This window comes from Orbicella faveolata, unplaced genomic scaffold, assembly GCF_042242905.1.
Source record: "Orbicella faveolata isolate gen_17 unplaced genomic scaffold, um_ofav_v1 contig_35, whole genome shotgun sequence".
In the NCBI taxonomy this organism is placed as follows: Eukaryota; Metazoa; Cnidaria; class Anthozoa; order Scleractinia; family Merulinidae; genus Orbicella; species Orbicella faveolata.
In genome coordinates, this window is record NW_028301564.1 from 295,939 (window position 1) to 323,925 (window position 27,987).

General features: G+C 38.2%; 4 protein-coding genes across 8 annotated transcripts in view; 2 read left to right on the forward strand and 2 right to left on the reverse strand.

Annotated features, from left to right (window-relative positions):
- Window positions 1-14,059, reverse strand: part of LOC110056752 (voltage-gated inwardly rectifying potassium channel KCNH7-like) — a 29,382-nt gene extending 15,323 nt beyond the window's left edge. Inside the window, exons 1-2 of one of the 5 annotated variants that reach the window (XM_020763278.2) lie at window positions 13,958-14,059; window positions 11,211-11,300 (exon numbers count right to left, since the gene is read on the reverse strand). In XM_020763278.2, the coding sequence (XP_020618937.2) occupies window positions 11,211-11,273 (63 nt within the window). In that variant the 5' untranslated portion in view covers window positions 11,274-11,300; window positions 13,958-14,059. Of the gene's footprint in view, window positions 1-2,178; window positions 3,048-11,210; window positions 11,301-11,392; window positions 11,525-13,957 lie in introns of those variants that run through there. The other 4 variants (XM_089273007.1, XM_020763277.2, XM_089273008.1 and 1 more) reach the window with 4 other exon arrangements.
- A 2,335-nt stretch (window positions 14,060-16,394) lies between these two features.
- Window positions 16,395-25,653, forward strand: LOC110056771 (neuronal acetylcholine receptor subunit alpha-7-like). The gene is made up of 9 exons (XM_020763301.2): window positions 16,395-16,821; window positions 17,679-17,818; window positions 21,414-21,458; window positions 21,931-22,037; window positions 22,441-22,665; window positions 23,227-23,500; window positions 23,612-23,767; window positions 24,169-24,262; window positions 24,639-25,653. The coding sequence occupies exons 1-9, from the start codon at window positions 16,776-16,778 to the stop codon at window positions 24,854-24,856; spliced, it is 1,305 nt and encodes a 434-aa protein (XP_020618960.2). The 5' UTR covers window positions 16,395-16,775; the 3' UTR covers window positions 24,857-25,653.
- Window positions 17,831-20,754, forward strand: LOC149102488 (kelch-like protein 38). The gene has a single exon (XM_089273394.1). The coding sequence runs from the start codon at window positions 18,350-18,352 to the stop codon at window positions 20,078-20,080; it is 1,731 nt and encodes a 576-aa protein (XP_089129520.1). The 5' UTR covers window positions 17,831-18,349; the 3' UTR covers window positions 20,081-20,754.
- Window positions 25,063-27,728, reverse strand: LOC110056772 (calcium/calmodulin-dependent protein kinase type II subunit delta-like). The gene is made up of 2 exons (XM_020763302.2): window positions 27,302-27,728; window positions 25,063-26,279 (listed from the first exon to the last, which is right to left on the reverse strand). The coding sequence occupies exons 1-2, from the start codon at window positions 27,662-27,664 to the stop codon at window positions 25,656-25,658; spliced, it is 987 nt and encodes a 328-aa protein (XP_020618961.2). The 5' UTR covers window positions 27,665-27,728; the 3' UTR covers window positions 25,063-25,655.
- Between the last annotated feature and the right edge of the window lie 259 nt (window positions 27,729-27,987).

Sequence of the window (27,987 nt, forward strand, 5' to 3'; positions counted from 1 at the left end):
GCTACTGCTACTGCTACTGCTACTACTGCTGCTGCTGCTACTGCTACTGCTACTGCTACTGCTGCTGTTGCTACTGCTACTGCTACTGTCACTGCTACTGCTACTGCTACTGCTACTACTGCTGCTACTCCTAGTGCTACTGCTACTACTACTACTGCTACTGCTGCTGCTGCTGCTGCTACTGCTACTGCTACTGCTACTACTGCTGCTGCTGCTACTGCTACTGCTACTGCTGGTACTGCTACTGCTACTGCTACTGCTACTGCTACTGCTACTGCTACTGTCACTGCTACTGCTACTGCTACTACTGCTGCTACTCCTAGTGCTACTGCTACTACTACTACTGCTACTGCTGCTGCTACTGCTACTGCTACTGCTACTACTGCTGCTGCTGCTACTGCTACTGCTACTGCTACTGCTACTGCTGGTACTGCTACTGCTACTGCTGCTGTTGCTACTGCTACCGCTACTACTACTACTGCTGCTACTGCTACTGCTACATGAAGGTAAATACTTGAACGTATATCGGCAATATTACGCTAATAACATTTTACCGAGTCACAAAGCTGGCTTGCGAGAACAGGTAGCAAGAGACACGAAAAAAAAATTCACGTCAATTTGAGTCACTTGATTTCCTCATGAATAATTCAATTAAACATTCTGCCCGATTTCAAGCTTTTAACCATAGCGTTAGTTTACTGCTGAAGGAGCAAGCGCATGTATAAACATGTCCGTGACACTTTTGGTGGTCACGCAAGCATGCGCAAAAACCAAGGTTAAAATTCGCCTGACAAAATAAACAAGACAAATACTCAAAGGCAGTCCATTGTCTTAACGAAAATTAAGAGGTATTTATTTACTTTTGTTTTGTTCCTTTGCTATCGCCAGTGAGTCTATCGCCGCAAACAGTAAAATATAAAGCAATAAAAAGACGTAGAAGACACACATACTGGGAATCTTGGAGCCTAGCATTGCAGGTGTCTCGAAACAGCTGCCAGAGAAAAATTTCAAGTCAGCATAAATATCTTTCCACCATTTTGTTTGTTTTTCTTTAAACGGAAATGTATTTCATTTTTTTATTTTACGTTTGTGCATTATCGCGCTTTTGGAGCAATTGCTATTTTAATCGCATGCGACAACAAAGTCTTTTCATTTATTAACATAAAGAGCGTTTAGAGTCACTCATTTAGAGTCACTTTGTGAAGAAGCATGTGCTTTATAAGCCTGCTATGTGTTGTCAATCAAAATAACTCATGAAAACCTAAATGTCAAATGTCTTATTATTTGTCTTAATACTTGTGAAACGTCGGACTCAAAAGTAGATTGAGATAAGAGGAGCGCATTTGAGCGGTTGTGTGTTGTTCTCTCTCAATCCCAGACACAGAACAGTGATTATCAAAAACACCTGTAAAACAGGACAATATCAAGAATAAAATACTATCAACAATCCTTGAATGTTATCTTGTTATCATAAAGTGAAACGCGAGACAGTAATACCAGACACCATAAAACAATCCACGACCAAGCACTTATGAACCGCGAGGCGTGTGAATAAGTGATAATGCAGCAAATTATCTCAAGGTATTTAAATTTTGGTATATCGTTGGACCGGCTCGAAAATGGTTTCATTGTTTTCACTTGATTTTCTTTCCAATAAAGTAGACTAACGGCTTTATCAACTAGACGGTTAAAACTCACAAATGCATACCTCGTACATGGAAGAAATAAGAAACCATAAAACGGCTGTCATTTTTAAAATACTGTTACTTCTCCTTTCTTGAGTCGAATTAGCATGAATACAGCGCAGTTAAATAACCTGTTCCTGTGAAACACCGGAAGAGTTATAATATCCCCATTCATGTAGAGTTTTTCTGAAGAAAACATGTCGAAGTAACCAGAAAACAGCTGAACTTTTCTAACTCTTAAGAATAGTTAAAACAGACGTAAATAAAGGCAGCAGTCATCAACATTCACATAAGCTACTCGCATAAGGACGCGGCAATTTGTGAATAACATTGACTAAGAACTTTTAACAACGTGCGAGTCTGATTATAAAACGATGTCAGAACGGCGAGCTGTCAAATACGTCAGGGTTTAAACAAGTTCAGATAGATAAAACAAGAAGAGGGGATGACCGGTATGAACTCCTTGGTAAATATAGCTAAAATTAGAACATACCCGTTGCGGAAACTGTAGTATTCCTCTTTCCTCATTGTAAACTAACAGAGATTCTGACGACATGCTGCAGTTTGAGACCACGTGCAAATTTCCACTACTGAGATGTTTCGCAGGGTGAATTGAGTCGGACTAATTCTTTTCGGGGTTATCTACTCAGGAATTTCTCTTCTCACGATACCAAGTTAGCAATTCACGAGCCACACATTACGAAAGAAATATTGATAACAAAGAAACACCTAATTTACATTTTAACTTTTGGTACACCACAGGAGATCAAAAACGACGTCCGAAAAACGCCACCCGCAAAATCTTTCCCTATTGCTCTACGGAATCGACAATTCAGTGATATTTCTGGCAAAACTTGTCGGTCATAGAATTGAAAACGTGACGGGCTTGAGCCGTTATTTTGAAAATTAGAATGTACGCATGTTGCTGACACCTTGGTAATGTTGTGAGATATAAAGAATTTATTCTTAGGTAGAGTCCTTAGCTCGCCGTCTTTCAGTCTCACGCGAGGTTGAACCTTTTTGCCGGTTAATTGCGCTTTGATGCGGGGGAAAAGCTGTTCAAGTATAACGGTGCACGCGCCGTCGACGCGTTTGCTGCGCATTTTCTTTTACAGAAATACATTTCCGTTTATCTATACACCTCAACTTATTTATGAGACATCCCTTTAAATTCAAAGGGACGAGGTTTTAGCTTATCTGGCCATGGAAGCAAAACAGCCGTCCCATACACGGAAAAACAGTGTGCCGTTAATTGTTCACACACTGTGTGAGACTTGTTGGTTTACATATTCCAGTCACATTGACGCTTTGTTAAATTCTGACCCGCAACTTACCAGCGGGTAAAACACAATTGACAATCAATTAATTTTGGCATAATTTCCGCAGACACGTCAAATTTCGTTTCGAGTTTACAACTGAATACTAGTAATTGATAACGGAAATTTGGGTCAGCAGTTCACCATAGTGTAGGGGAAAAAACAAAGGAACTGAGATAATAAAAAATGGGCTTAATGTCCAAATCAGCAGATCTTTGAAAAATAACGCAAATAATTCTTCAATGTTAAATGTGTTCTTAGTTTTGCATGAATATGATGAATTAATAATCTTGGTAGCTGTTAGAACACCTGGGTTAAAGATGCAATGCATACGGGCACTCACCCAAATGAAAATTTCCTATAGATGCCATCCTTACTAGTTCATCAAGTACATTTATATCTATGGAATAGCTGTATATGACTGTATCATTATTAACCAAAGCCAGTTGATAATACGATGTATTTACCATACTCGCCCCGCCAAGGCTCGCGCTGTTGCCCAGAGATATCCACGCATTCAATAATATTTGTTTCTAGTGATGTAAGTAATTAGTCTTGTTTTAGAAACCAAGGTTAAGGAAAAATCAAACAACGTCAGATCATATTTTTAAAGGCTAAAATGCCATCTATTTCCACCACAGTTTCATGAGAAACCCAAAACATACCTACATGTAAGTCACTGGAAACTTAACAATATCGTAATAGTTTGATTTTATAAAGCAGTATTTGAGAGACAAGAGGAAATTATTTGTAAGTAAGGATGCTTAACGCAGGCGAAGATGGAAAGGGATTGGAAAAGGAAAAAAACCCTGAAAACTTGAGTGGTGGGCACTTTAAAATTCAAGTTCGGTACTTTTCAAAAATCTTCCTGCAAAAAATAGTAATATTAATTTTTATCACTTGGTCAAGGCTGGTTCTTTTGATCACCGCGGGTGGCCAGTTTTCAAAGCGATGCTACTTGGTCATAACATAACAGTCAATCTGGCCGTTGGTTTTCGTATGGAGACTAGCCTTAATCGAAATGTTCATAAGCGGTTGCTGCTTTAGTTGTATTCTTTCGCTGTCTCCTTCGTAAATTAAAGGTCAATATTATCCCGCCGAAAACAACAAGTGTTCCTTGAAAAATCAAAGTGAGACTTTTATTAACTCAAAGAAAACGTCGTATTGCAAAACACGATGAAATAGTTCTGCTCTCGGACAAAATGTGAAAAACTGAGGCGGTCGTGCATCAATACAATGAAATGGCTTCGTTTCCTGTATGCATAGAAACTATCGTATGCAAATATTATGCAATATTTTAGTGCAATCTGTAATTAGCAGTGTGGTAGTAATAGCAACCAATCAAACTTCAGTTGGTATAAATATGTGTTATGACAGTTATCAAAAGCCTGATACAGAGACATAGAGTTTTCAAGCAGGATTGCAAGCATATAACGTTTCTTCAATTAGTTTCTCATTGTTTAGTTGTGAAATGTTACTCGTTATCACTACATTACCAGGTAATAAATTTGCTGCATATGTAGGTCATGTAGGTTATAATGTTGTTCAAGTTAAGTTTTTTTCTCACTGCAAACAAGTAATTACTAAGCAAGTCTGATTCAGTTAAACAAGTAAAAAAAATTACAACGTTAGAATCTTGTGTATAATTTCTTTACCGGGTGCTACTTAATCAATTTCAATTACACAAACGTCTTGTTTATATATTTGTAGATCCTCTCAGTGTGAATACTAAGTCATTGAACATTAAAAAAATTGGTATCACATCCAGTTTCTTCCAGTTTTTTTTTTTTCCAACAAATATCTTACGTGAGCTGTGGAGGCTTGCAAGGTGGAAACGTTTAAATTTGAATTAATTGTGTTCGTTTTTCCGGCCCATTGTTACAAGCAAAGAACTTCTAATTAAAACCAATACAGATTGCTGTATCTTAATGCAACATAGCCTCACAGCCGGTTTTTTTTTTTAAATTCAAAAATTGTTTAAGGTTATTTAAACCTGTGGCAAGCCAGCTCAGAGATGCTTCTCTGAAGAGAATTGCCTTCAGCGAATACCTACAATCGAAAGTTAACAGAATTCAGCGGAGATTTCTTAGATAAAAGAAAATAAATTGAAAGCCAATATGCGTTTGTCGATTGTGAAGAAACAACAATAGAATGGTTGTTTTCACTCGCTTTCTTTGCACTCAAATGAAGATCTTTCATTTGCTACTGCTTCGTAAATCGTAGTGTTTGTTTGTTTCTGAGTGAGCGGATTAAAACTCAAATGTTTACTGTGCTGATTAACAACACCTTTCAACTGATATTTTTTACGAGAAATCCCACAACGTAAAACTAGAGACTCTCTCGACCAGAATCAATTAAAAACAAATCAAACAAACACAGAACCAACCTTAAGAACATTTTCGCTAAACGAGCGGTGGTAAAACCTACCCGCCATTGTCTCCCCGGAGAAAACACGAAGCCATGAGCAAAATCTTTACATGCAGCTTTTCACATGTTCACATTAAAGACCAATGTTCCATGAGCTATTGAATATTCGGCACCTCTACTTACAGTTGAAAAGCGCTTTAAGTTATGAATTATTGAGTTGGGTTTCTAATGAGGCTACTCTCGCCAGTAGCAAAAAACAAAAGCTCATTAGCTCACTACTAGAGTGAATAATCATTGACAAAAGAATAATTGAATTTAACCATTAAGAAGGGAAAAATCGCAGCGGTGCAACATTTGTGTTGACATCCGATACGAATAGCACGTCTTTTTCAAGCTGCTATCTACATATTCTCAGTTAAGCTTAGCCAAGCTACGCTACAGTTCGACGAGGAAATGAGGCAAGATATTATCTTTTCTCGATATTGCTTAGCAAGCCTCGCACTAAGCGGACTATGTAAAGGTTTTCGCCAAAATGTCACCAAATGAAGTTACCAAAACTTTACAAGATATAATAGCATTATCTATTAAGTGATCTTACGCAGCTGGGACAAGCCTATCAAGCTTTATCACTAATTGCTTGAGTGAACACGAAGCTCATTATTGTTAAGATACGAAAATCACCTTCAAGGACTGGCTGAAGAGAACCAGAATTTTAAAAGTAGCCACGTTCGATAATTTGAGAGAAATAGAGCAAGAATCCAAGAACATATTAACAAAATACTCCTTTCTTTGTCACACATGGCATTTACCGCCTTTATATTTTGTGGTGTTTTACGGTATATTTTTACATGAAGTATTATTTGTAACTTTCCACTTTTTTTAACATTTCGTCACTCAGATTTATTTATTTACTCAGATTTCGCGGATGAATTAAGGAACAGATTCCACCCACCCGAATAAGTTCGTAGCATTGCAACTAGAACCACTAACCACTGTTATAAATAAAACTAAAACAGATCTCCCGCTGAAATAATTTACTTGATATTCCTACCAATACTTTTGTTTTAGTTATTTTTTTTTATTATTATTTTGATTTTGTTCATTTTGTTTTTCATTATCTTTTGTTTATTTTATATGTTAACTATTATTTCACGTTCAGATCGCAAGGAAATTGTTTGACCTTTGCAATTCAATTATCATGGCATTCTGTTTTTCCAAACTGAGTATGAAGAACCTCAAGTACTTATCTCTCAAGCATCAATAATGTAGAATTCAAACGCTGCAGCCTACATCTTAACACTCGGCGAAGTTTAAATTGTGCTACAAATTTTCTTTACGACAAAAAAGGCGTAAAATGGGACCCAAGTTATGCCTATCGAAATTTAAATAGCCACATTCGAAATTTTCAGTCAACAGCCGACAAAAACCTGCAACGTTTTGGCCATCGCATTGCCTTGGTGTGACGTCAAGAAATAGCAGCAGTTTTAAAATACTTGCGACTCATATTTCTGTGGCGTGAAATTAATAGCAGTTTTGCGACTCCCCTGAATGGAACCCCAGTAGTTTATCGCATGTATAAACGTTACTATTTTGCCAGTTTGTACTAGGAAGGGCTTCTTAAAATGAACAGACCTGGTGTCCAACGACAACAAAGATTAAAGGCACTTCATGGCTCAATTCTTTCCAACAAACGTCACACGTTAACGGACACAGAAACATTTGATAACTGTCTGCTTCTTAAGAACGACAGTTCTGGAAATATCAGCTGCCCAACTTCATGTAAAATAACTAACATGCTTTCAGCAAGCTATTAAAGAGGGTGATAAAAAGCTGGAGTCGGAAGTAAAACGGTTAATATTGACAGATTTCAACAATGACAGTGAGTGTTACTTAAAATGTACACATAACAAGTTGACAATCGCACACACAGGGCTAGAAAATGGTCTGGGAATTATTATTTAGAGTGGTTTTGACAAACACAAGTACTTCCCACATTGCACCACGCACTAAAGAGAGCATAATTATCACAGTCAAATTAGCGAGCAACGAGCACACGGCCAGTATGGTGCATCACTGTCCCAGCACAGGACCTTTCCAAACAATGAAGAAGAATTTGCAAGCATGATAGTGCAGAGACCATTGGATGCTTTCTAAGTGAAATATCACAAAAGACGCCTGACCAGGGTTGAGTTGAAGTACGTACCTTATTTTCTCTCATTATCATTTTCAGGCTTGGAAGATCTTGGAAGAATCTGAATTGTACAGGTTATTACTTGTGCAGGTCACCGCGAACAAAAGATAAGCTCAGACAAGGAAGGTTAGACGGACAGCCTTCGCATTCAAGTTCCCTTCCTTCTGCCAGTTGCGCGTCAAACAGTTAACAAAGAGGAAAGAACTTCTCCTATACAAGTATAGTGGTTTGCACTACAGAAATTCAGCCCAAAAAAAGCCATGATTCCCCTCCTGTGGTGAATAATATTTAAGACATCCCAAAGAGATGCAAATATAAGAGCATTCCACGACACAAAAGAACTAGCCAGCCCTAATACAGATAGTCAATTATTTGCCATCCGTCCACAATAAAGGATGATGTGGGTTAACTGCGTACAGTTGCCGCACAATTGGTTTGGTCTATAGAGAGAGAAAACACGATCGGTTTAATTTCACAACGTTTTGTATACAAAAACAAATTTGAATTCCCTCGATGTAAATTACTCAATAAATAGCATGATATTGAGCAATCAATTTCTTAACATGTTGATTCCTCTTTCTTGTCCCACCCACGTCTCTAAATTATCCAATTTTTGTGATCTCTATGTTCGCATACTCTTTATTGGCAAGCTCTGTTGTGTTTGAATCTCTTTGTTTATTTAATTAACTATTTCATACCTTGCAGTTCATTAAATTCTACAAACCATTCACGTGACCTCAACATGCTGAGATTGAGCGTGTTTCACATTGCTGTCATTTCAAGGTAAGTTTAGAAACATCAACAAAAAACAATCGATTTAAAAAGAACTGACACACGTAGATAAGTACTGATACCACATGTTCTATTTTAACACGATCACCTCACTCCTGGGCCAATCTCCCGTCTCCAATCCTACATTTGTAATTAGGGAATATGCTGGTGACCACACTCGTGACGATTGCGGATGGAGTTGTTCAAAAAATCATTTGGGTTTGAGCATCTTACGGTTTACCAAGTTGTACCAGTGACAAAACGGATACACTTGTCTTTATACGAAAACCTTTTATAGGAAAGTTGAGGTAGCCGAATCGCGCACAGGTTATGTTATATAATCGAAAATGGATTTTTGACTGCACGGAACGGTGCTCAATGCAGTTACTGACGTTAAAAATAATCAAGAAATAGATTAAAAAGATTGCAAAATATAGGAAGAACAAATTTAAAATACGTTTACCACACCTCGATTGAAAAACAAAATCGTAACGTTGCTTATATAAAAATGTTTCAACTAAAAGTTTAAAAGATTCTGAAGTGTTTGCAGATTTAATAGCGTTCGAATGTTGGAGAGAGCAACCTAAACTTGAGCGGGATCCCTTTGCACGAGCACAAAAGCAGGAATATTAAGGCAGGGTACCGGACACGGAATTACGTCATAAACTAGCGGGAAAGGTGCGCCTTATTTTGGGAGTTGTTTTCTAATCCTGAAGCGTGACAGGAAGCTCGATATTCGAGCTACAACAAAGCCAATATGGCGTGTGCTATCATCCTTCCTAGTATAGTTATTAGAATGTCAAGGTTGAGATTGGATAAAATTTTGAGAACACCCCAAAAACATAAGCAATGGTGAAAGTTTAATACCACACTTTGCGAGAAGTAGAGACTCGCGTCTTGCGACAAATGCAAGCGCAAGACTTTATGACTCTTAGACATTCAAATAAAAAAAGCCAAAAAAAAATCGAGATTGCGAGACCCGTGAAATTCTACGAAAATTTGGCGAGACCCATTGTTTTATTCACCAATTATGGATCAATTGTTGTATTTACTAAAGAAATACCTAGCAAAGAGAATTGTTTTACTATTGCTAAAAATTATCTGTTACTTGAAAATACGGTTATCGGTTACTGTTGTCCGATTCCCTGATCACATGTCAAGAAAACTGTATAATTTCAAGAATGGGAAAAAGATTCCAAGATGTCATTGGGCATGGATATACTTGCATGAATTTATTATACTAACTGTAATGTGTTTTGATTATTTTTTGTAGAAAGAAGGCAATATAAGTATGAATTATTATTATCACTATCATTATCATTATCATTATCATTATCATTATCATTATCAATCATTATCATTATCATTATCATTATCAATCATTATCACTATCACTATCACTATCACTATCACTATCACTATCACTATCACTATCACTATCACTATCATTATCAATCATTATCATTATCATTATCATTATCATTATCATTATCATTATCATTATCATTATCATTATCATTATCATTATCATTATCATTATCATTATCATTATCATTATCATTATCATTATCATTATCATTATCATTATCATTATCATTATCATTATCATTATCATTATCATTATCATAGATGAATAATTGCTTGAAGTTGCACAGCAAATCATCGAACGCGAAAGCCGATCACCTTACGAGACTTGCGAATTCACTGATACGGGTTATGGGTGAACACAGTAAGGATGCACATACCACTTAGTCATTTCAAAGTAATAACAATAATAACAAATTATGGTATTTGTAAATTCAGTCATTATTGACTGGTAAACTGTCTCAAGGAACATAGATAACTACGTATAACGGCTGGGAAGGCGAGTTAAAGTCATAATCAAGTGGGTAAGTTAAGTCAATCTTGTTAAAATTCCTTTTGTAAAATATAAAAACCTATAATAAAATTGTCGTTGAATCGTAGCACGTTGAAAGTAAATTAAAAGAAGATTGTACCTTTCTCGTATTGTTCGCCGTTGTATCAAGCACAGAGGTAAAGACAATGCGACTCAACATGACCTGTAAAACCATTCTGGTGTGTTTATATGATACGCGCGGAATTCAGTCGTTCGACGATTATCTAAGCATATTGATCATACAGTAAACAAATCCCATATCAAATGGAAACTAACGGGCATTAGCAATGACCATGCTACAAAAGTTGAAGATTACCAGTATCATAATCCCTATGCAAACCTTGATTACAATAAATTGGCCAAGCGTAAAAAGATTATCTTGCGTGCCTCTTATCTTAGGTAATAACTACGCTTTTGCTCAACAACAGGCAGTACACTCGATTCGACAGGTATTCATCAGATTAAACATTACGACATAGATTTAATATCAACTGAAGGACTTCGTTATTTGTGAAATGGAAATGTTCTCATTCATAGCTCTTCGTTAAGAGCGTCTGTTGTCTCTAGTTTGTTGGTTAAGCGAACGTAAAGGACTGGTAGTTAACCGCAGAGTCACAATCCACGTATATACGTTGTATTTGAACTAGCAACTGGTCTGTCGTGAATAAACAGTCAACAATTAAGTAGGCGACTTTCATTACCCACATTACTAGCGCATTCCATCACATAACAACGCGAAAAAGTTTGTAAAAACGGTCACTAATTGAACAATAAAACGTCTTGAAAATAAGTTCGAGCGGAAATATTAAAAAGCGTCGCTTAATAACAATCTAACATTGCTCCTTAGCCTGCGTGACTTGCTATTCATGGGTCATGCTTATGCAACCAAATTGTCCTATAACACGAAGGAAATTATCTATCGTTTCTCGATAGTCACCAAGAGCATGACGACCTACAGCTGTGTGTGTTATAAGTATCATTACCTTCAAATCCGGTCTCCAGGTGCACTCAAGCAACTCTCTCAAAGCTTCCTTCTTCTGCGACATTTTGCGCAACACAAGGTTCCAACAGCCCTGTCGGAAACAGAAGCAATGAACGGGTTCAGATGACAGCGAACTTCACGTACTTACGAGAAATTTGCCGAGCAATTTTACGCCTCAATTACCAGTTCCTACACTGTTTATGGCCTTACGCATCGTTTGAATAAATTATTCTGAACAAAGAAGGTATGAATCACGACTTCACACAAGCTAAGTGATCTGAATTGTTTTCTTTGTGTCAGCAGCGCTTGGTGGTGTGACGTCACAAACTCTTTTTGTTTTTATTCGTGTAAGTATTGGCGCAGAGGAAACATTCAGAAATGTTCACAGTGGTGTTGTTTTTCAGTCAGGGATAATTGATTTTATGTTTTGATGTGTCGAAAAGTAAACGAATAAGAACTGTTTTGACGTGACATTTTAATTTTGATACGGGAAGAGTTTTAAGTCTTAAGTTTTAAGTTTTAAGTTTCGAGATATAAGTGAAGATTTTTATTTTTGTGTTTGGAATTATCATTTGCTCTTATCTCCTATATCTTGCGATTATTTCTGTGTATTGTTTCTTTAAATATCTAATGAATTTCTGACTAGGGCGACCCTCAATAAAACATTACTCAGTATAGCAGTAAATTAACACCTACGCTAAAATAAAATAATTCATTTACGGGAAGATGTCTAAAATAACATCCTGACAAGCCCAGTTTATAAACGTGCAACTTTTACTGAAGGAAGTAGGACGAGGTAGTTCTTCCTGTTACTTCAGTATATGAGTCGAGTAACAAAACCTTAAACATGACCTTGATTCTAACTGTTGTTTTTAATGCAAGGGAATGGATCAGGTGTACTCTCCTTGCGGAGTTCAGCTTGGCCAGTTTGATCCAGCCTCTTGATCGAGAAGGAAATACTATTTGTATTTGCTCAACTTCTGTACGAGCTGTAGAACAGATACACGTATTTCCTTGGAAGTGTTCTCAACCCATTCGGCACCAAAGGAGTGAGATTAGCGTCTTGTAAGGTGACTAACGTCATATAACCGGGGCTGGCGAAGAGTTATTAAGGCGTAACACGTAATGAGGGCTTAAAATTAGTGCGTTGTTAGCGTGAGACGTTTAATGACTTATATTAACGTGTGAGGTTTCCAGTGACCTGTTCTTCAACAAATTATCAGGATGCCCATACATGGTTAATGAGCAAATTAATCAACTTAGCGACTGTGTTCAGTCCCCGATTTTCCATTTAAGCTGTCATGCCTTCTTAGTAATGATTTGACCTTACACAAAATGCTGTTAACCATATTTAAAACAAGTGGAAACCTTGTAAAATGGGAATGCCAACAGCAACAACTTAATTACTCTTAACAAAGCACTGAAGTAATCTTAGAAAAGAAAACACATACTTTACTTGTTGAACGACATGGGTAGTAAGCTTACGAACGGCTGGAAAATGATATATTCTTTTAGCTCCGACGGACGATACGTTAGATTTGGAAGTTGCTGACTGAAACGTATTTCAAGCTTCAACGAAAGGAATCCTGGCGTATCTTAACGCAAAAATATAAGACACTCTTTGGGCAAATGGTTTCATTATTACGACATAGAGGAAAAAGATAACAACTCCGGCCGATGGAAAGATACGTGTTCATTCGGAGATTTTTTTATCTTATAATATACATTTAGTACGTACATCTTATTTGTGCTAGCAGATTTGTTGAAAGCGTTCTTAAGTCTTGCATCTACAAGCGTGCGAGCAGAACTTTCTATGCGCAGGTAATCTTGTTTTCCTTCGCCAAACACTTTGAAAGCTTCTGAAAAGTTGACATTTCATTCATTTACAAAACAGTGATCATTGTATTAAGTTGTTTATCGGTGAAAACTGTCATTTCGGCTTGAAAGTGAAAATGTGGTTGTACCTCTCCATATGCTTTTCTCTTAACAAGGTATTGACGAAAACGGATTTGACAGTTTGACTCCTCTGTTATTCCGTACCCATTGTGCGACTGATGCCAAAAATACACGACAGAGCTCGCGCACGAAAAATAGAGAAGTGAGACCGTTGCCTGAGGCAAGGGGAAATGCTGGGGTAGTACTTGTCAATTCTGACACGTCTTCTAGCCCGTTCTCCCTCTAGTCGCTTACTGAAGAGTGCTTTCCTTCTGTACGCGTACTTCTCACGCGTTGCGTTAAAAACACTTGACTCCCTTCACCACAACACTGGAGGCAGTTTAACCGACGGACTGCTGCACAGACTAGCTTGCAGTGGGGTGAAAAGTTTGAACAAAATGCCTTTATTTCACTCTGTCGTTATCACAATTTATACAGGACAGCATGTTTTGGTTGACAGAACGTGAATAAATACATTAATTTATGCCAGACGTTTTCGCAGCACCCTCACAAAGGGTCAATATTTCCACGTTCACGAGTATGTACATGGAACGTGTGTTAGAACAATAGCTAGTTATAAACATACGGTTTTGCTTTAAGGCATATGGAACCAATATGTTTGTGTCATTATTTATGTTAAGTATTATCGGCTAAGCTTTGTTATTAGTGATGGATGTTAGTAAAGACTGCTGAAACATTTCAATTTCAGTTAAACAACCATTATGCCGTGATTCTTTAACTCATTAAACAATATTTAAGCACTGAAACAGAGAAATTCATTGTTCATGGAAATGGGCTGGATTTCCTACTCACCTTAAGCGACTTTCTGCAATGAAGAACGGCGTCCAAGATCACTACATAACGACTTACAACTTAGTTGTAGAGCCAGTTTACATATAGCGCTACAACGAAGGAAATTTTTTGAAGTCAATGACGTAGCGAAAGTGCGACGGTCAAATTCTCGTAATACGATTGGTGAAAGTTTTCCTTATCTTTTAACTTTGTCGCTCTGAGAGAAGCAAGGTTTCAAGGTTACTTTGGCAAAGAGTCGGGGCTTTTTGTCGCTATAGTTAGCAATTCCTGCTTTGAAAATATTTTTGTAGCCGCAAGAGTCCTCGCTCGCCACAAGTTACGGCCTCGGTTTTTAGGGAGTAAATATGTAGCAAAAGCGGGCAGATGTTTCAATTCCGTAATAAGCTTGCAAATTGATGAATTAAGTAATTATGATAGGACATGTACAATCATTCTCGTATCTTCTTTTCCATTTTATAACATTTCAGTTCATTGCGCCAGTAAAATTAATGACGGTTTCTTACCCGAATCCTTTACAGCTTCTCGGGCACGAAACACCCAGAAAAATCGCAGTATGCTTGCTTTTTTGTTCGCATTTTGTCACAGAAATTGAGAACACGAAGCTGTTGTTTACTGAAAGAAGCGTGGCTTTGATATTTTACTGCTTGGGTTCAAGGACAAGAACAATGGTTAGCCGTAACACAGTTGGATCTCATTCTGTATGCAATTTCTTCATTCAAAATAACGACGCCCAGCTATGAATGTGTAAATGGTGTAATTTATGAAGGACCACAGCTAACACATCTTGCTTAGTACCACGTACACACAAATAATATTGGAGAATATTAAAGAGCGTCGGCAGCAACAAGTACTTCGGCCGCAGCCTCCTTAAAACAAGAGCGGCAAATGTTGATTGTACGTTGTAATAAACATTAAATTTTAATGACGGGGTCCCCTTTATTGTTCAGTTTTATGTTTGGACCGTGGTTAATGGTTTCAGTCTTGTGTCACCATATTTTTTACCTAGGCATATTAGTATTTTGTTTTTGGTTCATTTCGATTTTCTAAGGCGTTTAAATACGGACTTAAAACACTGAGGTCAAGATTTCTCTTATCATAAAGAATGAATTACACCAGGAACAGAGAAGAAAGGGACTCACGTACTTTTCGTGTTTTGACAGCTTAATTGCCTGTTTGACAATAGCTAAAAGAAAAAATAACATGAATATAACAATGATGTGACAATTTACTTTAACAGGTGTTTTATTGGTGGGAAACAAACCACTTGTGGATTTCACACTCAATACAATTGGGAACAATGGGTTATGGGAAAGTGGGAATTCCATTTTTTTTCTTCTGAAAAAGTTCCTCGGGTTTCTTTGAGCGAGCCTCGGAAATCCTTTAAATATTTTGTGTCTTTGCAGACATTCGATAGATTGCCCAGAATATAACGTTTTTAAAGACTTTCGGGGGTTCTGTGTTAAGAAGGAAACAGAAATCAATGACATAGAGGAACCATGTATCTCAGCTGAGTTGCTTGGAACAGGTTATTCAGTCAATGAGTATTAAATGACGGAACCCTTGGAAGAAATAGAATGGTAAGTGATGAAAATGAAGTGAACAGCACAAATCTCGTATGCTCCGTGTCCTCCTTCATATCCCATCCCCCGGCAGATAGCCGTAAGAAGTATATAAGGTCTTCAAGCCCGCCGGGCAAGGGAGGGAATACTTTTTTCGTAATGAGGATTGGTAAACAACTGGTACGGACCACAGTTTCCTCTTCACTGCTTTCCTTTGTCAAACCAAGGTAGAGACATGAGTTCGCTAAAAACAGTATTGGCTACAAATCGGCGCGCGCAAGTCACCTTGAACCCTGTAAAGTAGCAATGACGGCCTAGGAGTTGTGTCTATGGTGACAAATCTGCAGGTGATGTCTTAGGTGTACAAACTAGATGAAAGAAAGAAAGTTTGATAGTGGCAAACTTTAGTCCGCAGGCTTCATCAACTCATTTTAGCATGGCATATGGGTTGTTCTTTCCACTAAAATTCAAAGACACGTTGCTTCGCCTCGTAATTGAATAAGAGAAGCCGATCTGAATTGAATGTGGCGTCCATTGGGGAATCTCTCTACTGGTCATCGTAAAAGCGACAATGAAGCACATTGATGAGTCTTGTCCGCAATATGGTTTCTGAAACAATTTGAAACGAATACAGTTAAAATGATTTAAGACAGCTGAAAGGAAAACTGTATAGACCGAAACATTGTTGTATGTTGTAATTACTCTTGCAGCCCGTTTTTACCTTACCATCCCGTGTTTATACCGGCATTGTAGGTAATTTATGAATTACACAAACATCTTCAATGTTCAGTTTGCAGTTTTAGTCTATGACGACTTCCTAACATGATGGAAAAACTGTGGCCTTCTTTACGGTACCGTGTCTTTAAGACTTGTAAAATGTCCCGAAATCTGGCAGTTTGACCTGATATTTGTTGCGCCTTCACCAAATATTAGGAGATAATTTTAGACCCTATACAAAATGTTACTATTAATTTCTCCCCCCTGTCTGACGGCGTCATGTTAGTTTTAAGATAGGTTACCCAGTTTCACTTTTCCATTGATGCTTCACTTTATCATTCTCTTGCCAATCTAGGCACTTGCGTGAAATATCATTATCAGGCTGTCTTCATTTCCATGCAAATAAATTTCCAAAGTCTTGTTTCAATTGTCAATTGGCCACCTGTTTTGCGGTTCACAGTCCAGCGAGGTAGTTTCGTCAAAAGCTTTTTAGGCAAAATATAACTTCCTTTACCGCGGAGCTGTGATCTTGAATAGAAAATATGCTGGTGATAATTTTCTTCTCGGTTTTTGCCTTAAACAACCAAGGTAGGTGTAGTTTTAATTGTAAACGAACACGTCAGCGAAGAATAAACTGAATGGACGATCATCAACATTGCTCAGTTATCTCGCAATTTTAGTGATGATAATCAGTCTGGTCTGCTTGAAATTAAATTGGTTAATCTTAGAAATAATATGCGACAGAAACAGTTCAATTTTACAAAGCGCTCCCACGATCACGGTGGGAAAGATGCCATAGTCTATACCGTTTAATTAGTTTGAAATAAGGCCGGTTTCCATTGCGCTTCACCTGTCATGTTCCTATTTTGGAAAAAGCAGCAGATGAATAGAATTTGAAAAGAGTTAAGCAGATTGTTTGTTAAACACCCTTTTCTGCCCTGGATATTGCTTTGCATTTTTTGCGGCTCCGTGAGCGTGCTAACTGATGTCCATTGTGAGACATAATTAAAAACTAGAGAAACTGGCTGGAAACAAAGTCCTCTTCGCATCTATTGCTAATTGACTGAGGGAGAGTGTGGCTTTAATATCAAGTAAGCTATATCTAAGAAAATATCAGTACTATGAAAATACTGAATTTTTTTTTTTTTTTTTATAATCAATTGTGCGAGCCAAGCAAAAGTCGTTCATGATTACCGATAACCTTCATATTTTGACTTTATGGCGATATCATGATAAAATAAGTTATGTATTATATCACTTTTAATAATTGAACGGGAACTGACTTGGATCAAATTTCAAGTGACAGGAGAAATGTGAAAAACGCCACAAGTAAGATTAGGTAATATATATATTTTTTGCCACTAGATTGAACATAACCCCTGTAGTATTATTTTGCGTAGGGTTATATTTAGGCTCTAAGCCTGACAGTGTTACGATTCTTGCAGTGTGTTATACCAGCGCCGTGGAAGAGAAACTACTGCGTAATATTCTAAAAGACTACAACAGAAAAGCTCGCCCTGTACTCAAGGAATCAGATGTGGTTCATATTTCCATGGACATCGCATTGCCGCAGTTGATGAAAATAGTGAGTAACCAAATTGCCTATTCTGCCTCTTACGTTCTGTTGCTTACATTCTTTTGTATTTGTATTTATTTTGTTATCTCTGTGGGTTATGGTAATAAACATATCCTTAGAGGTCCCCCCGGAGAGTCTCTGAAGGCAAGAGAACGCGGTGTTTTAAAAATTTTTGGTAACGCACTATGATCTACATAGTCTCTTGGTTCCAGGGCCGCCTTTAAAAGGGCGATCACTGCGCCCAACAACCAGCCTGTTTAAAATCCGCCAAACTACACAGGCTATTTTGAGGACGGTTGGATTTGATTATCCCAAGAGAGGATGTCATCCATATTTTTATATATTATTTCTGTCTTCAAACCCTCGGCGGCATTTCTGATATTTCGCTGGACAAGCGTTGATCATTGCGTGATTCACGGCGTGATCCATTGCGTGATTCCTACATCTCCCGGTTACTGATGGGAAACACGTGGTGAAAACTTGGGAGCGGGAATGGTCTGACACACTGGCAAACGGGGCCCAGAAAATTTATCAGCAAATATGGAGATGTGTGCAAAGCAACTGTTTGATAAGGAGTTTAAAGAAGAATTGATCCGTAACCTAAACGGGCTGAGGAAGTCAAGCATTCTCTGTGATACAACTATAAGAGCGGAAGGCAAAGACTTCGCGGCTCATCGATGTGTTTTGACCGCCGCTAGCCCTTACTTCCGAGCTCTGTTTACTTCGACCTTTAAAGAAAACGAAAATAATTTTGTGGAGCTCAAACAGGTTAAATGTGCAGCTCTAAGCGAAGCTCTTCAATTTACGTACACTGGGACGGCGAAAGCCGATTGTTCTAACGCTCAAGATTTGGTAATGGCGGCGGACTACTTGATCTTACCAAGTTTAAAATTGAAAGCTTCCGAATTCCTGCAGGAAACCATTAGTGCTTCAAATTGTCTTGCTCTGGAATCATTTGCTGTACAGTTTAACTGTGAGTCGTTAAAGAAAGCTGCAGTAACCTACAAAGTTAAAAATTTTGTCGCCGTCGTGAAATCGGATGATTTCAAGTCTCTGGACTTTGACAAGGTTAAGGACCTAATTTCTCGAGACGATATAATCGTATCTAAAGAGGAAGAGGTTTATGACGCAGTTATTATGTGGGTGAAACACGACCTTTCATCAAGAGAATGTTGCTTCCCCGACCTGCTAAAATGCGTGAGAATTTTCTCGATGTCGAAGTACAGTCTTCGAGAGATTCTCTGTAAAGAAAAGCTCGTCCTAAATAGCCTGCCTTGTACGACTATTCTCTTCAAAGCCCTGGATGCATTTCTTTTCCCTGATAGTTACCAAGTTTTGATGCAAAGACCTCGCCTGTGCCTTAAACGGAAGGAGCTAGTAGTTGTCCTCACAGGTGGCCACAATATTGACAATCTCAGACAAGAGCCAACCGATGAGACATTTGGGTTTGTTCTTTCCTCCAAGAAGTGGTTGAACCTGCCCATGATGCCCTGGCCTCGTACACGGCACGCTGCTGCAGTGTGTGGTGGTCAACTGTTTGTGGTGGGTGGCAACTCAGATGCCCCATCTGCCCCTTTGTGTTACTTCAACCCTGGACAAAACAAGTGGTTTGCCAGTGATAAGGCTCTGAAGGCAATTCTGCACAGTTCTTTGGTTACCCACAATGAGGAACTTTACATGATTGGTGGTGAGATTGGAAATGTGCCTAGAGTTAAATGTACAAAGTATAATTACAAAGATAACAAATGGAAAGAGGTGTCACCAATGATACATCCTCGTGCTGCTCATTGTGCAGTTGTCCTAGATGAGCTCATCTATGTCATGGCAGGTTGTGACGATAATGCCTGTCTTAAGAGTGTGGAGTGCTACGCTCCTTCAAGTGATGAATGGAGCCAGATTGCAGATATGAACAATGCAAGAAAATTTGCGGCTGCTGTTGCGGCCACTACTAGTGAGAAAATAATAGTCGTTGGAGGGTACGGTGACATAGATTGTGCTGCTGTTGTAGCAAATAGTGAAATATTTGACAAGAGCTTGAATCAGTGGAGTCTGGTTTCTGCTCCTATTGTGCCACGTGCAGCATGTGGCATTGTCAGTGTTGAAGATTATGTCTATGTGTTTGGGGGAGAAAGGGAATCACCATATGATGATCTGGATAGTGTGGAGTGTTATGCTATCCAAGAGGATGCGTGGAGCCAAGTTGACTCCATGCCAAAAAGGCTTATCTGTCTTCAAGCTTCATTGTTGCAGCTACCAGTGGAATATACGTAAACCATTTTAAATGATATAATTTATTATCCAAGCATTTTTGTTATATATATTTATGTGCACAATACCAGTAATACTGATGATGTAGGAAATTTTCACGGAAGAGACTGTTAAGTTAGATACTGTAACCAGCCTTTGTGGCAAAATCACAAGAATTGAATTAATTGTCCTGTACTGTTGTGTATTTACCAGGATATTTCATGTAATTCATTACATACTATCTGATTTACACTTTGTTAGTGTATCTCAAGGGTTATTGAACCTGATTAATATCGCACCCAATTATATTCTTTATGATGTTCAATAAAAATATTTGACTTATACTTTACTGCTTTATACCTAATCATGGTGTATTGATAATTTCTGATTCACGCTGTGCCAATTTTTTTTCCCTAAGATTTAACAAATTTGATTTTAATGTTTATCACATTAGGAAGCAATGTATGAATAATAATTATTCCTAGGTTGTAATCAACTGCTGTAGTATTATTTTACCAATAATCAATAATCAACGAGCCTTACGTAGTTATTATATAGTTATTGAGGAAGATTAAATTTGTTCAATTTAGTTTAGCCATGACTAAAGTAAAGTGATATTGAAGTGAATAAATAAAAACATTAAAAAACAACAAGAACACCACATAGAGACCTTGAACTTAAAAAAAAAAAACAAACAATATGCGGTGAAAATTAATTCAAACGTCATTCGTGATCATTCTTATTCACTCAATTGTAACTGCTTTGTGGGCAATAATGAGAGATTGATTGTCAAAGCTGTTTTTACTTGTTTGTTTGGTTATTTATACTTATGTTTTCCATCTGGCTTGCTTATAGTTTTATCAAAAATAAAAAATAACATATAATTTGAACACTTAAGGACAACTATAAAGAATGCACCAAACTGCCTATCATGCACACAAAGCTATTGGACAATTCATTAAACTTTTTTTGGTTTAGGGACATTCTCATTGTTAACTTAATAATTAGTCAAATGTAAATATTCAATAACACAACGAACTTTGATCTCAAATTAAGCAGCCTCAACATCGTAGAAATGAAAAACTTGAGGGAAAAACTTGTCTAGTTTAGTGGGTCATCGACTGCCATGCTTTTCATAAAAATCATCATCATCATTATTATTTTTATTATTTTTTTCCCTGTGGTTTTACAAAGTCTCTACACTTGCGTTGTCATCATAGATAGGATGTCACTGAGGAGAATGTACAGGGAGTCATTAACACCCGCAATTTATCATCTTTTTCTCGTCCCTCCAAAAGAACGTAGGCGGGTTAATTATAGTTCACAGAAGGTTTTACACTGATCTTCTTTATTCCAGGATGAAAAAGAAGAAGTCATAACCACAAACGTATGGGTGAGGCAGGTACAATAAAAGCAATCGTCTGTTCTTTTGTCGTTTGTTTGTTATTAACTTGAACTTGACTTTGGTATGCACCGTATCAGTGACACTAGGTAAGGTCAGACATCTTTTGATGTATCCACTCACAGGTCAAGAGAGACGATGACGGTGATGTAGTAAATTACCAATCACTATCTCTCCACAGCTCGAGCCCGCCCTCCTTCATCATTTCCACACTGCCTGGGTCAGACTTAGGATCTAATGATCTCCGAGTCGAGGAGAATCAATTAGAGTCTACTTTGCTGCGAGCTGCCATGCATGCCATTCAGGCTATCCCAGCATGCTACTCAGGCTATCCAGAGACACTGGAGAAACGCCACTAGTCTGGTCCCAGGGTTCTTTCTGGTCACTTTTCTAAGTTTGTAAGATTAGTAAAACCACCTATTCACGGTACGTAGTTTCTTAGTTATCGCTTTAATTTATTTCATCTTTTCAGTATTGGAATGATCCCAGGTTTTCTTGGAATAAAACTGAGTATGAAATCTCACAGATCATCATCAACCCAGAGAAAGCTTGGTTACCAGACGTTGTTTTACTGAATAGGTGAGACTTTCTCATTACCTCGCTAGGCTCGTTACGCAGAACATGGCTCATAAATGGTCACAACTACTAATAGAAATTTGTCTCTTTGAAATATTGTACAAAAATTGTACCTCCCATCTCAGCTGCCTGCCTTGCTTAGTCAGAGTGATTCCAGGATAGCTGTACGATAGCCGCGCGTAAACTGGAGCTGAGACCTGTTGATTTTTGCTGACAAAAACACTAACAGATCACTCGCCCGGTGACAAAGCACATGGTTACAGGCAAAAAGTTGTTGCTAAGTAACTAACATGCCGTGTGGGGCTGGGTCGACTTAGGGAATGTTCGCGCTTTATTTTGCAATTGATAGATGAATTAGAATCATAAAATGCTTAAATCCAATCGAATGTTTTTTTTTTATTTCTAGTGCTGAAGCAATGACAGACGGGCGCAGCACGGCAGCACGCCTGGTTGTGAAGCATGATGGGAATGTATCATGGTTGAACCCAGTGATTTTCACAAGTTCGTGTGAAATCGACATTACGTTCTTCCCACTGGACGATCAAACTTGTCAGCTCAATTTTGGTTCGTGGTCTTACAGCAGTCAATTTCTGGATGTCCATCCACGAGGAGACAGTGCAGATTTAAGCTCGTAAGTTTCTATCTGCATAGATCAGTATGTTATCTTTTAATATGTTCAATCCTATCTTTAACTCTCCTTAATGACTTTTAATCAGTTTTACTAATATTAGTTCTCAGAGTATGGTGCTGCATCAAGACGGCAAATTCGTTAGGCTTTATTCTCGTCATGTCTATTTCAGAGGGTGTTAAGCTGGTGTCTTGACCCCTCAAATGTAGCTGTTAAAGAGAAAGTCTACCATAGGTAACTTTTTAAATAGGTTTTTTCACAGATAGAAGGAGCTGAACAGGGAAACTACGACCAATAAAACAATACAACATACCAGTGTTAAATCGCCACCATTAAAACTTAAAAACGTCATCACCATCACCACAACGGTCACCAACGTCATCATCATCATCATCATCATTTGGTTTCATTGGCTCTGAAAAGCCCCATCGGGGAGCGGCCAATTAAGATTTAGTTTATTTTTTTCGTCATCATCATCATCATCAAGGCCTAAGGGGAATTTTGAGAGCCGTCCAAGTTTTCAAAGAACTCTTTTTCACAGTAAACTTATGCTTCATAATACAGATACGTGGAGAATGGTGAGTGGATCCTGCTTGATGTTAGATCAGAACGCAAACTTCTAAGATACGATTGCTGCGAAGGAGAGTTCCCGGAAGTGACGTATCATCTGGAGTTGCGCAGACGCACTCTGTTTTACATGATGAACTTCATATTGCCGTGCGTGTTGATTGCAGTCCTAACCTTACTTGTCTTTTTGCTGCCGCCGGAGTCTGGAGAGAGAATGTCGTTTGGAGTCACTGTGTTGCTGTCGTTTACTATTTTGTTGTTAATGTTGATGGTAAGTATGTTAAGCCTCTGTTTTCATAATAAGGAGTAGAGAACTTAATGAGCAAAACACTCTTGGGCGACTGTCTACGACTGTACGTAATTATCTGGTTCTCCTCTTTAGGACAAATTACCAGCCACGTCAAAGGTTATTCCGCTAATTGCTGTCTACTACGCCTGCACTATTATTGAGGTGTCAGCGGCAATGGGAATGGCGTGTCTCATCCTTCGTTTTTACCATCCTGACAATTCTTCGGCTCCAATTCCCGCCTGGATCAGGGTAATTCAAGATCGACTTGTCATGGTTTAGAGCAGCATTCAGCTTTTTTTTAATGTGAATTTATTACAAGTATTACAATTTTCTGAGCACCTGGCTATGGAAAAAATCAGGCAACTGAAAGTTCGGTTGAGATGAAAACTAGTTTTGAAATTTAAGTTTAATCTTAACTTTGATTTATTTTTTTTCTGTTAAGCTGCTGGATTGATTGGAACAAGAATTAATCTGTCTCACAATTTTCACACATTGTCACGCACATAGCTGACAAAAATAGAAGATATCGTCAATTAATTGAAGAAGTCACTGTCTTTGTGTAACAGTAAGTTTTCAGAAATAACATTCAAAAGGTGTGTAGCAATAAGTAGCGAGACTCGATATTTGGTTTTATGTTTCCTTCATGGTAGGTTTGTGTTCTGAACTACTGCGCACGGCTGGTGCGTTTGAGCACATCCGCTGGCCGTGTTCGACAGGCCCAGATTGTGCAGGAGTGGCGCCAAGGTTAGTTTCTAGGGAATGATATTTATACCTTTGGAAAACACATTGCAGTATGCACGTCATGTAAATGCAGCTACTTTGTCTCAGGATAGGCAAGTCTTCCAATGATAAACTGCAGGAGGGTATTAAAAACGGCACGTCAAATGGTAATCGAGAACTGAAAACGACAACTGACAAACTTTTTTTAGTACAAGTTTACCATCAACGAACCATGATCTCTTGACGTCCTTTTGAATGAATGTTCACGCCATAAAGTAACACAGGAAGTAACCCTTGATGATCTACAGGTTCCTTTTACTCAAATATTTTCTCATGTCGTGGTTTGTCAGAACTGTAATTTAACAGTTATGCTTCTTCCTCTCTTTTGATTTCATTGCAGTGAAACTGCGTGAAAACAGAGGCCGAGAACAATCAAACATGACCGTTCTAACAGACAACATCTTCAAAAAGGAAGAAGCCGACGCCATGAGGGAGGAGTGGAGAATGGCAGCCATGATTATGAATCGTCTCTTTGCTTGGATTTATCTCATCACTATTGTCATTACACTACTTGCTGTTTTGCTGAAGTCCCCGCGGTTTCGGAAAGGGGAATTGTAAAATAACAACAGGACCTTTTCCATGCCATAGTGTGGATGGTTTCAGGAAACCATTGAGAAAGGCTCGATAAGGGGGTTGTTTTTGAACACTGCTAGGACATTTTCAAAAGAGCCTCTTGACTTAACTGACAGAAAGACGGTCAGACACATGCAGAAATACTTGCCTCACGTCGCAATTTTATAACCCAGAAATAACTGAAACAATCATCTGGTTCTCAGCATTTATTTGAGAAATCTTTCAACTCGTACAGTATACGAGCAGCGGAAATTTCTCTGGTGAAGTTAAATAATTATGCAAGTCTCGGAGCCTTGCCGCTTGTTTCTCGATTTTTCTTGCCCTTATTTTCTTAGAAATTCAGCGAGGGAATAGTTCGCAGTGTAAGACATTTCACACAAGGATGCTAAATTTGAAATTGTCGTTACGAGCCTAAGAAGCACTGTGAGTGACCAAATAACACGATGATAACTCGATGACAAAGTGTAAGAATTTGTTTTGAGCTCGAACTAAAACATGAGAGCTAGAAGCAGGTACAAGAATGAGCAGAACATTTACACTACAGACTTCACGAAAGATTTGCAGAATATTTCCCTCAACAATATTTACCAATTTCATACATATACAGTTACTGACCATGGGCTTATCCAAAGGTCACAATTACAAAATTTTTACATTTCTGTCTACCTGTAAACATTTTAAATAGTCAGTTTACTTTAATTTTAATTTTATTTAATTTAACGCCGATGGCATAATCTTTTATGTGCATCGTTCACATCGATGAATAAAGCCCAGTCTAAATATTTCAGTTAACAACTTCTTTGCCTGACTTTCTTCTGTGACACGAGTCTTTGAGATTCATTCTTCTGAATTTCAACATTGCTCGAACACCGCAAATCACCGCTGCGAAGTTTCTCCGCTGACCGTGTTTTTGTGGTGCCTGCTGTTGCGTTTCCATTTGAATCCACGGATGATTCAACGCCTCAGACGCTGTGAGTCTCTGACTGGGTTCCACAACAATTAATCGCCGAACAAGATCTTTGGCTTCATCCGACACATTGTCCCAATACGGCGAAGGCATACTGTAATGCCCCTGCAGAATGGAAAGCAATAATTTCTCGTCATTGCTACTCCAAAATGGTGGGTACCCTGCTAGAAGAATGAACAATATGACACCACATGCCCACATGTCAACTGGTTGACCAATCAGATCTTCTAAAATTGTCTCTGGTGCAAGAAACAACGGCGCACCACTGGCGTCACAGCTGATGGCGTCAGAGTCATGCGGCAACCTTCGCGCCAAACCGAAATCAGCGAGTTTTACTGTCACGTGGTCTGAGTGTCTTGAGCGACTGAGAAGTAGATTGTCGGCTTTGACATCGCGATGAACAATCCGCTGACCATGAATGTATTCTAGGGCTTGTAAAAGCTGTGGGAAGAAATGAGAACCATGATGTTGATCATTCAGTATCATTTCAGTGTTGACTTCCTTGGCGGAGAAGATCAACAAAGAGAATTACGTATGATGTATTAACTTATCTATATTACACAAGAAAGCTTGACCTTCAAGGTCAAGTTTACTTGTGTTACATAAATACGTTAACACTATATTAGAGACAAACAACAGTGGTAGCTATTTTCAACTTTGTTTTGAAAGCCTACTTGGCCTCTGTCTGTCCTTTAATTACGTAACTGAAACGACAAAAAATGGAACTTACAAAACTGATTTTTGACTTCAAATTCGAATTCTACGGTGAAAATAACCCTGAAGCATGTTATTTGGAGTTCAAGTAAAGCTTATTAACTATTTTATTCTGGGTTAATTTTGGACTTATGTGTCACGCGAAAGAAAATCGCGGTTTATTTACGGTCTCGCTCGACGGACCAATCGAAAGAGAGACTGCTCGTAGTCTATCCCGCGCCATATCAATACCTTTACAACACTTCGTTTTCGTCGAAAGGGTTTTTTGAAGCAAATTCCTTGAGAAATAGAAGGTTATTAAGATGCTGTTCCACTGTAGATCTGGCGCAAAGCTCACTGCTTTGATAGCATGTTGATAGCATGGAAATTGAAAGGTCACGGTATGGTCAAATGACAGTGACGTCAACTTGTGACAAGGAGGGTTCGCCATCGGCGCCGCTTTGTTAATGTGCATTTCCGTGAAATTGAAGCAGTACTGATCTTCACACCAAATATCAAAGAAACTAAACGTAATTTCCGATTCGGTTGAAACTTGATAATTCAAAATATTCTAAAGGGACAGTTTCCTTAAATCCAGTTTGGTTTTTCTCGTTTTCCCGAGAAAACGCGTAGCTTTGAATATGAGTTAAAAATAAAAATCGGTTGAGGGTTTAGTGGTTCAAAATACCAAGCTGGTGTAATAAATTGAATACAAAAAAAAAAAAAAAAAAAAAAAAAATACAAGAGAAGTTGATGAATTAAGCTCTTACCTGTTTCATAATGGACCGCGCTTGTTCCTCGCTGTATACCTTTTGTCCCACAATCTCGTCAAATAAACTTCCGCTATCCAGATATTCACACACGAGATAAAAACATGAGTTATCCGTAAATGTTCTGTGTAGGGACACAACGTTTTCGTGCTGTAAACCTTTCCAAATCTCCATTTCCTCTCTGATGGCTTCCATATCTGAAACTTCTTTACCAATCTGTAATTCTTTCGCGGCGTAAATGTTCCCGGATTCCTTTTCTAAGCATTTGTAGACCTTTGCGAAGGATCCCTCGCCTATCAGCTTCTGAATCTCGTATTCCTCTTCAAACATGCTTGATTCTCTTTTGGAATAACGCGACGGCATCTTGAAAACTCTACTGCAGAACGTTGCGTTCACTGTGGAAAGAAAAAGTTGTGAAAGTTGTTAAATACTTGCAAGAGCTGTGTATTTCTGGAATCAAGCGTCATTTTAAACCAGCCAATCAAAGCTCGTCATCAAAAGCGTATTTTTTCCATTTCCGTGGGCGTTGATAGCGAGGAGGGCCAACACTATTTTTAGCAACTCTTTCATTGATTGATTACTTGAACTGTAACCGCAGAATTTTTTTTTGGAATCTTTGTATCAAATTAAACAGCGGGATACTATTTGAGAGCTGTAGACCACGTCTACTAGAAAAGGCTTAAAAA

Coding starts and splice junctions, on each gene's coding strand:
- LOC110056771 (XM_020763301.2), top strand. CDS start 16,776: ATGCTGGTGATAATTTTCTTCTCGGTTTTTGCCTTAAACAACCAAG. Junction 17,819..21,413: donor TGCCGCAGTTGATGAAAATA/GTGAGTAACCAA, acceptor TCTTTATTCCAG/GATGAAAAAGAAGAAGTCAT. Junction 23,501..23,611: donor TTTTGTTGTTAATGTTGATG/GTAAGTATGTTA, acceptor TCTCCTCTTTAG/GACAAATTACCAGCCACGTC.
- LOC149102488 (XM_089273394.1), top strand. CDS start 18,350: ATGGAGATGTGTGCAAAGCAACTGTTTGATAAGGAGTTTAAAGAAGAA.
- LOC110056772 (XM_020763302.2), bottom strand. CDS start 27,664: ATGCCGTCGCGTTATTCCAAAAGAGAATCAAGCATGTTTGAAGAGGAA. Junction 26,280..27,301: donor CGCGGTCCATTATGAAACAG/GTAAGAGCTTAA, acceptor TTCTTCCCACAG/CTTTTACAAGCCCTAGAATA.